Here is a 14,093-nt window from a genome sequence, read left to right on the forward strand (position 1 = left end):
TAGTTTCAGAGTTCTCATACACAGCACCAGCGCAGCAGAGAGATGTGATGGTTTTCCTTACACCCTCTGTCCTTGCACAACACCTAGGAAGAGGTGTGAGCAAATCCTGTCCTTCCCTCATCTAGTTTTGACATTCCCTTCCTTCTAGTTAACGCAGGAACACGTTCAGGATCTCCTCTGTTTTCAGCCTGTTTTGGGCATCTTCCAGTCTGTATTCTGTACCTTTCAGCTTCTTTCTCACCTTTCTCTTTTACTGAGAGGAAGATAGACTTCTAGCTCTACAGTCATACAATGGTTCCCTTGTACTTTGGGATGAAAAAGGCTTTACAGTACTTCTTTTTTTTTTTTTTTTTTCTTTTCTGTTGTTTTCTTTTTTCCTTCTATCAAAAAGAAAGGAAAATACAGAGACATGTTCAGCTTATGAAAGCTGAACAGTTTTATTCTTAAAATCAAATATCAATAGTATCCAGCGGACAGTCATTTATACCTTTTGTTCACAGGCTGTGTGTGCCCACGTTGCATGGTGACCATCGTAGGGGAGATGATTTTGTGGTTTGTGGTTAGCCAGAGCCCACTGCAGGGTCCCTGAAGGAGATGCTGGGCAGCTGTTTTTTCATGCGAATTCTTCCTCTGTGGTTGGTTAATGAAAGATGTAGGGAATACAGGCCGAAAATCGCAGTCAGTCTCCTTGGGTCATGATCTGCCTCAGTCTTGATCCCATTGTCTCTGATGCCAGCAAGAAAAATAGTCATTTTGCACTGGTACTGGTCTGTGCATTGTGTCTCTGGTGAATGATCAAGCTTTGTCATTGTTCTCCTATTGTCTTACATCGAGGCAATGATTACGTTATTCCTTGCTGCCCAGTTGTAATGATTGGAGTGTTAGGGCGTTCATGTGTACGAAGTTCTGTGTATCTGGCTGGTCACACGTAGCTATCATACAGTAGGTGTGCTGGGATACCCCTAACAGCAGCTTGTTGTATTAGCTGTGAAAATCACAGCCTCCTTGCCCAGAAGTTTATCTTTCTGTAGAAACTGTTTCTTTTATGTTGAATATTTACATTAAGAAACAAAACTAATGTTATTGCAATGTTAAGATTGGACATTAAGTTACAAGATTGTAACTTGGTGATTCTGATTTTTGTGAACTGTATTAGATCAAATTATCCTTAGCCCTACGTTGCATTAAAGCAGGATGTTAAGTCCCTTACATGAACCCCAAGATTGAAAACAAAACAAAACACTGAAAATAGTTTTTAACAGATCAATTTCCCCTTCATTGCTGGCAACAAGTGCATTGTCAGTGTGTTGCTGCATGAGGAAGTTTATAAAGGTAAATAGCAACATAAAAGCTAAGCTGACTTCTGGTTGCTGAATGAAATAATGTAAACAGATGTAAGAACAGCCATGCTTTTTCTTAGTGTTATTATAATAATGGCAATCCCAGAATCTAATACTCTGATTGTGCACTTGAGAAACTTTTCTGGAGGTTCACATGGTGAATCTTTCCAGTTTCTTTCAATTTATTAATTTATGTGATTCAAAAATACTACTTTTATTCTTGTAAAGTACAATTTCATTTTGACAATTGTACCTCTAAAAAACTTGGGCATTAATCAAGATATGTATCCAGTGTATTATAATAATGAACAAAGCCATGTATAACTCCATCATCACCCCTTTGTAGGTCAAATTCAAAAGGCTCATTTGTGTTATTGACTATTTACTACAATAGCTTACGGGAAAAACATATTTTTAGAATACTATTCACTGTCACTATTCAATATTTACTACAATAGCTTATGGAAAAATGGTGTATTTTAGATTTAGAGTCTTTTGTTGCTGTCACTTTGAAGTTCACATCAATCGAATTTGCAGCATAGGACAACAATAAAGTCGTAGATGGTTACGGCTTGTGACTGAATTTTGTGCAGGGCATTGATCAATGATATAGTCATGGATATATGTTTACTACTAATAAGGAATAGGAAAATAAACAGAAATACAGTTTATTTACAACATGAACAAATTAGTTTTTTTCTTAGAAATATAGATGCTTGTTCTCTGATGTGCCAATTCCTTTACTTTCAATCAAAACATTATATTCAGTTTTGTATTAAATTTCCCATGTGTTAGGAAGGTTGTAAAAAAAAAAAAAAAAAAGTGTATGAGTGCTGGTAAGGTGTTGGGAAGGAATGGGTTTGCTACTACTTTTCCCCAGCAGCAGGTGAGTGTAATTTACATGCCCAACAGACAGAAAGGTGGAATTGTAGCAGCCTAGTTTAAGAAAGAAGGCTGCCTTGTTGGATAAACTCTTTTATATCCTGATGGAAGGCTTTGTTCAAAGACCATAGTCTTTTCCTTCAAAAGAAAATGAAATTCAATTTATCTGACAGGTGCTGCAGTCTCATGTTTCACTGTGCTTTCAGCAATTTTGCCAATAGGGCATATACAATGTTCCTTGGAAATACATTTAATATCACTTGTCTCAATTGTACATATCCCAATTTTCCTGGTTTTGGAGTTAAGAAGGAGAAGGGAGAATATGAAATGCCAGGACATGCAGGCAGGATTTACAAGGACAATTTGGGAAAGGAAAGCATTCCTTCTACTGGAAGAGACCAGAAGAGCTGATAGCTTGATGTTTATTTTTTTTAGCTGAAGACAGATACAACTGCTTTCTGGAAGTGCAGTACAGGATGGCAGCAGGAGAAGCAAAGGGCAGAAGCTGGCGAGGAGTTCTGGACTAGCTTTCTAAGAAGAGCCCTAGGGGATTTTGGAAGGAGTTTCATAAATTTATGCATGATCTTGGGGTGCAAGTCCCTCCCAGTGTTATATTCATTGTTCTGCCTCTTACTCCACCCCCTAAGAAGTCTGATAGCTATTTCCTTATTTTTTTTATTGTAAGGACAGTTTGAGGGCATAGCCCATGCTCTTATCTTTGTGTCTTGGGTCACTCAGACTTGCTGTAACTGTGAGATGCTGCAGCAGGACTGCAAAGTGTGTGCACACACCACTTGCCTTTCGGTCCCAACATTTTCCTGGGAAGGACAGCCTCATTCTTTTATTTTTTCCTCCTCCATCAACAGTAGCAGACACTGAGGGTAAGGAAGGGTGTGCTTATTATTTCAGGCTTCTGGGAGAAGCTGTAGGTGCCAGTTTTACCAGTGCAGAAGCGTGTTTAACAGGTCTGTCCTGAGAGGCTCCACGTAACAGCTAACTCTCCTACAGTAGCCAAAATATCTATGCAAATCTAGTTTAGATGCCCCTAGGTTATGCTGTATCTGCGGTGGTGCCATACCCAGAGTCAAAAATAATAGTAACAGCAATAAGTGGTCAGGAGGACAGACCTGGGTGTTCATGCAGTGTGTCCTGAAAACTACCTGGATATAAATAGATGCATTCTGTTTGCCCAGAGTAGGCTGATTATAGTGCGTAACCTTGTAATCACATGCAGATTATTTAATTATTATTATTATTTTAATTTACAGAGTTAATGTACTGAGAAATCATTAAGTCTGACCTCCAAACCAAGTCACTTCTTTTTGGTTTAGTGAATTTCACCGTCCCCTGTTCCTTCTTTCCCACTCCTGGCTGTGGATATTTAATTAGCTGATTTTCTGAATGCTTTGACTCCTCTATATTAGCCTATTTGATGCCAATTATTTCTTTTATCTTCTGATACATTATACTTCTTTAAAAAAAAAGAAATAAGGCTGATAAAGTATTACAGATTTGCAAAAAAAAAACAAATCGACAGTGCTTCTTCCTAATATGTTATTGGGATTTCCTTGTACTCCCTCTTTTAGAAAATAATTTTAATACCTCTCAATTAAACCTCGTATTTAAGCAGCAGGGTGTTTTGGCAGAAGCCAACTACCACTCGCTAATGAACTCCTGTAATTTGCTAAATTATTTTAAATGAATGAGAATACATTTAGCTTTTTAATGACAGTACATTTAACTTCTGAACAACTTTGATCAAGTCACTTTTCTTCAGACTGCCTGCTGAGCTAAACTCTTTATTCCCAAGCCCCATTCAGTTACTCTGAAAAATTGTTAATCGGAAACAAAAAAATATTTTTTTCTTTTAGAAGCACAAGGTCTACTGGAGAGTACTTAGCAAATTCATCCCTATTCTTTTACCTGCCCTCAGTGCTGAAGTCTGGCCGAGTCTTCGTTTTTGGCAACACTTCATGTAAAGATGACTGGAGAGCTTTGTTTTTTTAATTGGAAGATCTCTATTTCACACTGTTGCCTTTCTAAAGAACACCTAGGTTTTTCACCAATTATTTAGGTTGTCACAGTTACAAAATTTGACTTAAAACTTGGTCAGTTTTTCAGTTCCTGGTTGGATTCTATACATGCCTTGCATGAAGTCAAAACATGAGACAAATTATTCCTGTTTCCTTTTGTACTGTGAAGCCACATCATTTGTTGAGCCTGGTTGAAAGAACTAATTTAACAGTATTCGTTTTCTCTCTTGGATCAGAGTACAAGGGAGAAAATGAAGACTCCAACAGAGTTTTTTTCTTTTCAAAAGGAATATGCATTTCTATCCTCTCCTGCTACCTGATTGCCCTCAGGAGTTTGATCTCTAATGCCCGGGATATTCCAAGGACTTTTAATTACTTTGCTACACATTTTATTTATACGCATTTTACTTATACACACTGATGTCCAGACTCTGTGCCCTTGTAAATGCTATAAAATCTCAGGTTTTGCCTAGGAGCAATTACCATCAATTTCAGATGAGGAAATACTGAGAAGGAAGAGTCCAGCTTGTGAGGTCTTCATGAAGCTGTGACAACAATAACTAAGGAAAACATTATTTTAGATTGCCTTTTTTTTTCTGCTAATACCTCTTCCAAGAGGTATCTGTCTTCAGATATCTCCTTTACCTTTTATCATTCATATAGTATATAGTGCTTTCAGAAATCTGTGTGACTCATCAGTGGAGATCTCCAAATTACCAAATATCTATTTGATGCAGTACATGATAGTTACCTTCTATTGTGTGCCTTTTCAGTCACAGCCATTTAGATATGCCTGACAAATATTATGGGGAATGAATTATGTTTAACTGACTGTAGTTCTCACCAAGGAATACATAAAACTGATTCAAGACGCTTAAAGATTCTTTTCACAAAATTGGCAAGAATTCCCATTTGTCTTTTCCAAAAAAGTAATGTTAATTTGTCTAATGCTTTAAATTGTCTAAAATGTCTCAAACTCCACTGCTGATTATATCAGCAGTGTATGTGGTGTATGCAATTATTTTATCTATATCAGGAAAAGATAAACACTCATTTAACAATGATTTTGATACCACTTGAGGATAGGAATGATTAACATCAGTCTGAGACAGACTGTCCTCTTTCATTGTTTCTAAATTTTATAGGGAAATAGGTTCAGAACTGAATCAAGTATGGAGACATGACAAAAACCTCCAGCTAATGTTCAGTAGCGGAGAGGCTATTTAGTTAAGTTGTGTTGTGTTTTTTTATTTGGCACTTATGCAAACTCTCCCAATAGCTTGAGCTATTCACTGAATATTCACTGAATATTCACTGTGGTTAAAACCACACCTTTCAAAAGCACAGTATGCATGTGGAAATCACATCAGAAAGCCACGCAGAATCAACAGCTGAGTTGGCTTTAGTGGGCCTTCCTGTCTCTCCCAGTAAAATTTCTGCTTTTATAGAGAACATCCCAACTACTGGCTGAAGTTACAGGTTGAACCCAAAGGTTTGCAGTAAAACTTAGCTTTAGAAAATCCTCCAAAAATATTTCTGTGGATTTAGGTCCTTTAAAATAATTAAATGTATTGCCCTTAAAACAAAAGCAATTGAACAGTGGAAAGGACAGCCATGTGGTGATAAACTTAGCCTAACAAGGAATAATTTTGTTTTAACAAGGTAAAAGATATGCAAGGCCAGCCAGCTCCCATATCATGAACACCAGCTGTGTGAAATATTTACAGTTGCACCGTTCGAAGATGGAAGAAGCCGTATAAATCCCTCTGGGAGTGCTCAGGTCTGGACTGAGCCTCACGTTCAGTCTTTGAGCAACATCACTGAAGAAAAACACACCGAGCTTTGTCCTCTGGCCCTGCCTGGCACCAGCTCCCTGCGGCCTTGCTGGCACCTGCAGTTGTGCCTGCTCATGGTGGCTCTGCCATCGCTGGACGAGCTGCCTCCAGCTGTGCTCACCTATCGCTGCGAAACCCCCTGAGGCTCTTTCCGTGGGTGCTGAGGGCCATATGGTGTGGCATACGGTCCCTGTGCGGCCTCCTTATGTCCTCCTGGCTGTGTGAGTTGCTGGAGTGCGAGACTGAAGGCCGAGTGTCGTAGACGGCTCTGTCGCAGCAACACCATCCTGGCAAGCGCTGCTCCGCGGCTGAGAGGAAATGTGGAAAACAACTCAAACCCCAAACTCCCTCCTCTCATCTGCCCGGAGAATTGGAAGCCGTTTTTTAAATTTTATGTTCTGTGGCGATAAAATATCAGAGGCCTTTGTTTTTAAAAGCTTTAAGCTGGAGTTGCCTGCCACCAGGCGTGAAAGGCATATGCAGGATGCTGTTATTCTGCCATTCGTGCCTCAGTATTCCTACATTTTGTTATGGTAGAAACAATCCCAAGGAACCTTCCTCAGCAACCCCTGCTCCCAGTGCTTCTTCCCCTGTTGGAGAAGCCCTGTGGGCTGCTGGCTGTGGAGCTTGCTGGTTCTCCACACCCGGCCTCCCACCTGCACACACTGAGGGGAGCAGGGGCACCGGGTGTAAAGGGGAATTTTCTTGTCCTGTATTTGTTTAACCTGTTGTGGATGCTAGACCATATTATGACCCCTAAATAGTGTGAGTGAATAGGTTTGTTTGTTCTAAACAAGTCATGGGGAACCTGGTGTATTTAATCAGTATGTTAAATGTTAGACATAATATGGATACAGGTCCTGCAGGAGTTAACTTCAGTAGAGGTTACAATAATAAATGGATTTTTTTTTATGATCCACATTTGTAGTCCACTGCTTCAGCTCTATGGAACTGATTTTTTTATTTTTTTTAAACAGGTTTTCCTTCTCAATATGTCCCTAAAGAAAAGTTGTTCTAAAAGTGCTGAGTTTATTCAAGTTGCCTGCATTTCAGCTTGACAGTTTCAGTGGGCCATATAACTCTCTGAGCAGCAAAGGACTAAATTGAAATCTTGAATTAGCATAGTTCTTGGATTGACACAATTTTCTCAAATTCTGTAGATGAAATATTAAAACTTTAAAAATACTTGCTGCTTTTGGTTGCGCTGCAATTTCTTGGTTTAAATTAAATGCATAGGAACCTGGTTTGCTATCTCTGACAATGCTCTACATTTTGTGGAAAGAATTCTCTACAGAAAGACTGTTACTAGAAAAATGTATGGTCTCTAAACTCTGGACATTATTCATATTTTTTTTTATTGATAGCCTAATTCTAAAGCATTTGGCTACAGTGCTTTACTGTCCAATTACAAGTTAAAATTCCAAGTGTATGCCTATTTATTTATTTATTTTTATATTTTACGTGCTAATCACTGTTTTAAACTGTAATTGAGTGTAGGAATGTTCTCCCAGTATTTGTAGTAGAAGTGTTACATAAAATTTTTACAAGTGCGATACATGAAAAAATCAACTATAAACAGATGAAGTATTAGTTCTTAATATTTCCCCTGCTGTGGGAGATTATAGATAGCACTTCATGTATCATAAGTCATTTCTTCAGTGCTCTTTTTTTTTTCTTTACACAGGTGAAGATGTCAAACCATTTACTCCTGAGACAGCCAAGGAAATTGTGATGTCTCTACAGCAACCTGCAGTCTTCTGTAATATGGTTGGCGACTGGCCAGCCCTGCACTGGAATGTGAAATTCCTTTCTGCAGTGTTGGATGGAAAGACAATAGAGTTTAGAATAGGATCGAAGACAATGGATTTAGGTGAGACTGAGATGGACTGGTGATATACTTCACAGCTCTTTTTTTTTTTTAGGTTGCACAGTTCTCTGTCTCTCTGTTATCATTGCTCAGTCTCTAATGTCTTATTTTTCATCAGTCTTTATTTTTAGGACAGTAGATTTGGCCAGTGGTGGGACTCTCCTTTCTTAAGTGCTTATTTGTAGTAGTAGGTCTGGTGGGTAAAACTAACATATAAGAATCAAGAGTCTCAGTTTCCTTTCCTTGGTTTGTAGGGTATGTGGTTGATCCTTGTCTTTTACGTGATTCAAATGTTCAGACAGACTCAGCTTCTACATCCACAAACCTTAGCGTGTTAAAAAATTGGCTGATTGGCCAGACTATCCTCTTTTTTCACCTGTAGAATTGAGGTAATTCTCACCTTCCTCCCAGAGGCTTTATGAGACTCTGGTAGGGTTTTTCTTTTTTTTTTTTTAAAAAAAAAACTTTAAGAACCTGTGATGAAAGACGCTGTAAAGTATAAACCATTAAAAAATCACCTGATGGCCAGTAGAATAATTTCACCTCTAACCTTCCAGATTGACTCGGAGATCTAGGAACACATGATGGAAAAAAGGCAAGTTTTGCAGTTGATTTTAAATATTACAACAGCCACCTGTAGCTATACAATGCTAGCCAGGATGTATCTATGGACAGAAAGAGTTTCAGACCAGAGTGGGAAAATACAAGATCTGTGTGCATCAAACTGTCAATCTACTAGTGACTTTAGAGGTTATTCATTGGTTTATTCATATATATGAATATCTTCTGAATATGCTCTGCATATCCTTTGTCCTCCCAACTACATACCAAAATGCAGTTTGCCTTGTGCTTCTCCCTTTTGCCTAAACTATCTTCTCTCCTTTCCATCGCTTCTTTTTCTCTAGACCAGTCAACTACAGCTTTAAAAAAAAATATGCTTAGTGTAGGTCAAGTTCTTCTAGACCCCTTCTGGCTGTTATTTGTGTACTCTTCCAACCTTCAACAGTTGGACCACCTCTTTCTTGGAGTGTAGGGTCTGCACAGAGACTCCAGAAGAGGCTCTGCCAGTTCCCGTGGAAGTGGTAGGATTACATCATGTTATATTACTTACAACACTGTGTGAAATTTGCTTTCTTTCACAGCATCATGAAAATATTATTTCATGTTCAATTTGTTGCAAGAGAGGTGATGAAACAGAAGGAAGTGTTAGAGGGGGAATGCTTGGCATTTTAGGATTTCAAAGCATATTACCAGCTTGGATTAATGATCCTTTTGTCATCCCTGGTAAAGCAGGTGTTATATGTCTGCTTCCTACAGATGTGATAACTGTCTCGTGGAATTAATATGTTGGTACAAGTCTCCACAGCAGTGTCACTATACTTCAGTGTAGCATCAGCCAGTTTTTGCACAACACATGAAAGGCACCCTATTGCCCACAGGGAAGAAGGTTGCATATATATGACGTTTTCCTTGACACCTTGTTAATGTACCTCAGTTCTAATATGCAGGGCTTGCCAGCACAGGTAAAAGGATAGCCTCCATAAATTAGCAGGCATTTTTGAGAGCCAAATGGGTATTCCAACTGGGAAACTTCAGACGGGACTCATGGAGTGTTTTGTGGATAAGTGATGGATTGATGCTGCCAGTTAAGTAGATAAGACTTACCTCTTAACAATAACTTGTAGTCACTAAGGATATGGAGTGGGCTTAAACTGGAATTTGCATCTTGAAGTTGCATCTATCTGTATTTTACTTTTTCCTAAAGACATCAATCTCCAGGCAGCAATCAGTTTGTCTCCAGGAACCTCCATTATATGCTAATGCGAGCTAGAAGTGTCTTCAGGAAGATGGTTAGAGCTGTCAGGGGTTATATTGTAACTGAATGAGACTTGTGTTGCTATAAAAGATTTGCATTGTAAGGATATATTAGTGAAGCCATTAGCCCAGCCATTCCAGAGTCTGAAATAAAGTAATACATTTCATGTGCCACTGTCATTTGGAAAATGGTTGATCTCACTCTTGCGTGCTTCACAGTTTTTCAATGAGGGCCTCTCTTTCTTACCATTGCTTATGCTAACTTTCCCTGATGAAATGGAAGCAGCAGTGTGGTTAGAGAAAGCAACAGGAGAATACAACTAAAATTGTATTGGCCTCTTTGAATACTCGTCCAATGTTAACAATAGATTAATTGCCTTAAGACTAAACTAGTCTGGCACTGAGTTGGAAACATGCAGGAAGGAAACTCCTTGTCGGTGTATTTTCATGTCACTCTGAAATGACTGCTTCAGAGTTTCTGAGATTATTTAAGCCACTGGGTTCACCTGGAAAATCTTAAACCATTTGAAACCTCTTGCTATAACAACTTGTCGTCTTTGGTACCACATTTGCAGCTTGTGGGGAGATTCCCAAACAGAGGATTCCTTAATATAAAAAAGTGAGAACTGCTGATGGGACAACTCAGTGCAAGTTTCTTGGATTTTGTATTTGCTTTTCTTGCTAGTTTGGAACTTCCTGAGGCATTCAGATCTGGAAAGTGTATTTGGCAGATGAAACATGGGACGCATGGGAGGTAGCAGTATTGCTTGTGTGAATTATTTGTACATGCCTAAGTGTATGTGTTTGCTAGTATTTTGTCTTATTACACAAGTTAAACAATATGTGTCTGTTGGAGGAAAAAATGCAATCAGAGGATTAAAAATTGACAGAGATAAGATACCTCCAGAGAATACCAACATTCATTATAAGAGCAATGAAGGTGCAATTAATCAGGAAATCTGTACCTATCTACTTCCAGCCACGCTAGAAGATTTATTTTTCTGAGGTGGGTTAAAGGGCGGGAAGCAGCTACTGAAGTTGAGTTTCTGGCAGAGAAAATGCAGCAGTATAACCTATCTATCTGACGGCCACCTGGAGCATACCAGCATGTACAAAGGAAGAAGAAAGCTGACTCAAAAAAGACTTTTTTATACAGACTTCTCCTTTTGATCATTTATCCGGTTGTGTATTAAAATGAATAAACAAAGAGTTTACTGGGAAGAATCTGGAGAGGGTGAGAGGTTGTCATGCTGATCAGCTGTGTGTCATGAGATCTTGGGAGGAATTTGTTCTCAGAGATGCTGTAGTGGAGCTGATCCCGTCAGATACACTAGAAGAGGGCTGCAACTTGGACATCTGCCCAAAAGATTTTACCAGTAAAGACAGTGGAAGAATTCAAGCCTCTGAGATTTAATATAGAGGGGACTGCAAGGGTGGCTGTAGACCCCACTGCTGAACAGAAAGCTGAGAGCATAGTACAAACACTGCAGGCTGAATAAATGTCACATAAAGCTGAGAGCTGGATTAGTACTGGAGTTGGATGTGGATGGTCAATTTTTAGGTTTATGAGGGTACCTGTGCTTTGTTATAATGTTAAATTGTTACTCCTTGCTTGGATTATTTAAATAATTTTAGTTCCCCAGCAGTTCTGAATGGATATTTAGTTTTCTTTTACATTTGAAGAAATGGAGGAGACATTTCACTTCCATTTGTACTTGCATTTTATGATATCTTCTAAGGCTATTATCCCTTTTTATTTTCCTTAGTATACATTGCAAATACTCCCCCTGAGCAGAAAAGAACTTGACATCTGACGGGACTAGACCTTAACTAAGGAGGAGCTGCTGTTGGGCAAAAAGCACTCCCTCCCTCCCTCCCTCCTTCCATTTTCAATCTGTGGCATTAGGTGGGCGAGAAGACTGTCATGCCTCCAGATGTCATGCCATCAGACAGCATTGGTCGCTTGTTTTAGACTTCTGTGGCTTAAACTACAATTTATTAATTACAAAACATCTTCAGCTTTTAGTCATTAAGTATTAGCAAACTGGTTAATGATGTTTTTGCTTTCAGCTGCCCTTTGCTACCATTTTCACCTTAGTTGCAGTCTACAAATCCATATAAACAATCTGTCTAGATTGCCCAAATACTGTTGTTTTTTTATTACTATTTATTTTTCCCTAAGCACACACATCTTGGCACTGAACTAGCTATAAATTAAACCAAGAATATTGCCCTGAAGAGACTGTATCCTTGAAGACATTCTTGCCATTCATAGCTGGATTTTTTGAAATAAAGCTCAGTGTAATACTTTGTGAGCTAGAAAGAACATATTTCTTGCCTTTAAAATACTTGCCTCCTGAGTTATCTAGGAAAATAGACAGTGTCTCGAGCACTCTTTTTTCTCATCAAAATAATGTAGATATTGAGCCAACTTCAATAGTGCTTGTATCTTTTATCTAATTTTTCCATCAGACCATCTTTTAGTAAAATGATGTGCATTGCATTAATGACTGGGTATCAGGAGAGAGCATTGAACTGCAACACGGAGAGGGAATCAGATATAGGGTTTTTTTGGTTATTGAAGGTGATTTATATGTCTTGCATGCAGTTCTTAGGTTAGGGAGCCCTTACAGTGTAGAGACCCAGGTTACATATTACTGAACATTGGGGCTTATCTGGCATTTTTTAGTTAATGAATTTGATAGTGAGGGGAAGGAAAACTGCTACCTAGGATACTACAACGGAGAATGACAAAATGATGGTGATAAAGGTTTGCAAAAGCGGTTTTCCCACCCAGGGGGAATAAGAACAAATGTATGAGACTGTATGGGAATGGCTGTGATAAGAAAAGGAGAGCGGTAAAGAACGAAGAGCTGCTGCGCAACAGTGAAAGGATCCCATCTTTGAACAGCTCTGTGCAAGTTACACAAGGTTAAATTGCAGCTCCATCATTGTCATTCATGCAGGCTGCAGTAATTTTTTCCTCAGTAGTGACTATAGTACAGTAATTTTATTATTTTTTTTAAAGTTGGGTAAGTCTCTTTGAAGCTGATGCAATTAGCAGCTGTAGGAAATGAAGATCTCTGATAACTGGAAGGAAAGCCTACTGTGGTGGGGGCTATCTTGTGGGCCTGCCAAGTGACCTGACCTTGAGCTGAAAGGTTGTATCAGTCAGCATGACCAAAGCACAATGGAAGCAAAATACTGCTGGTAAACTTTTCTTTTTTTTTTTTTTTTTTGGTCTGGCAAGAAGCACCTCAATATGCTCTCTTCAGTCCCAAATGAAATATAGGGACATACGTATTTTAAATGGATCATTGATGTGTGTGGTTCCATACTTCGCTTCCTATGCATTGCTGCTCTGATTTAGTCATGCTTTAAGTGGGAAAGATGAGTATGTCCATCTACAGAAGTCCATGGAGACAAAATAAAGGTTACACAAATACTCATGTATGTATTTGCAGCTCCCATTTAAGAAGAGAGACTGCAAAAGACAGTCTTAAGTTGCTTAGGGGACTTGGGTGTATTAGTGAGTTAGCATATTTAACGGTGCCTTGCACATGAGCAGCAGTAACAGTTGGTATGCTTTTACCTCACAGAAAATTCATGGTAACAGCCTTTCACTTAAACCTTAATGAAAAAGCAATGATCTCAGACACTAATCACAAGTTAGTGATGAGAACCATTTCACTGACTGGAGTCAGTCCACCTAGTCCCACTTTGTATTTCATGTTGCATTTACACAGGGAGAAATTAATTACTATTTTTACTGTTTATATACTCAGTGCTCATGTAGTATTTGGCTTTTCTTTTGTTGCTGTAGTTCCCCAGTTTGAAACCAGGTGTAGCTATGTGAAAGCTACACTTGAAGAGTTTTTGGCTTGGAGCAGCGGACAACCTTCTTGTCTTTCTGGACCATTCAGTTGTTTCGAGTACTCCAAGTATTGGGCTTATGCTGACTACAAGTACATTGCCAGGATATTCGAAGACAAGGCGGAAATTTTCCAGGTAAAGCATTCATGTTATCTCTTACTAGCTTAATCATTGCAAATTACCTAGTGTAGCTTCTGCTATCCCCTTTGCCCATTTTTTTTTTTTTAATTTTGAAATGAAAGCTCTTGGTTTTCAGGCTGGTGCCATGTGGCAGCCAGCCAAATTTCTGGGTCTCCTTATATGCCTAAAAACAATGCCACATGTAACAAAAACAACTGCCAGGTTGGCAGCACTCCCCATTTAGCCCTGCATCATTCTGTGACTGGAGGGAGGAGGACTTTGAGAGCAAGCTCGGGGAGCCACATGTGCGACCACTGCTGCTGAACAT

At 39.0% G+C, this 14,093-nt stretch overlaps 1 protein-coding gene across 2 annotated transcripts in view; it reads left to right on the forward strand.

The window, feature by feature from the left end:
* The window catches only part of HSPBAP1 (HSPB1 associated protein 1), a gene marked incomplete at its 3' end in the record, with an annotated part of 35,204 nt that overhangs the window by 3,439 nt on the left and 17,672 nt on the right, over nucleotides 1-14,093 (forward strand). For both annotated transcript variants that reach the window (XM_084289382.1, XM_084289383.1), the window contains exons 2-3: nucleotides 7,775-7,960; nucleotides 13,596-13,780. In XM_084289382.1, the coding sequence (XP_084145508.1) occupies nucleotides 7,775-7,960; nucleotides 13,596-13,780 (371 nt within the window). The remainder of the gene's footprint in view (nucleotides 1-7,774; nucleotides 7,961-13,595; nucleotides 13,781-14,093) is intronic.

This window comes from Netta rufina (genome assembly GCF_964035555.1).
Source record: "Netta rufina genome assembly, chromosome: 6".
In the NCBI taxonomy this organism is placed as follows: domain Eukaryota; kingdom Metazoa; phylum Chordata; class Aves; order Anseriformes; family Anatidae; genus Netta; species Netta rufina.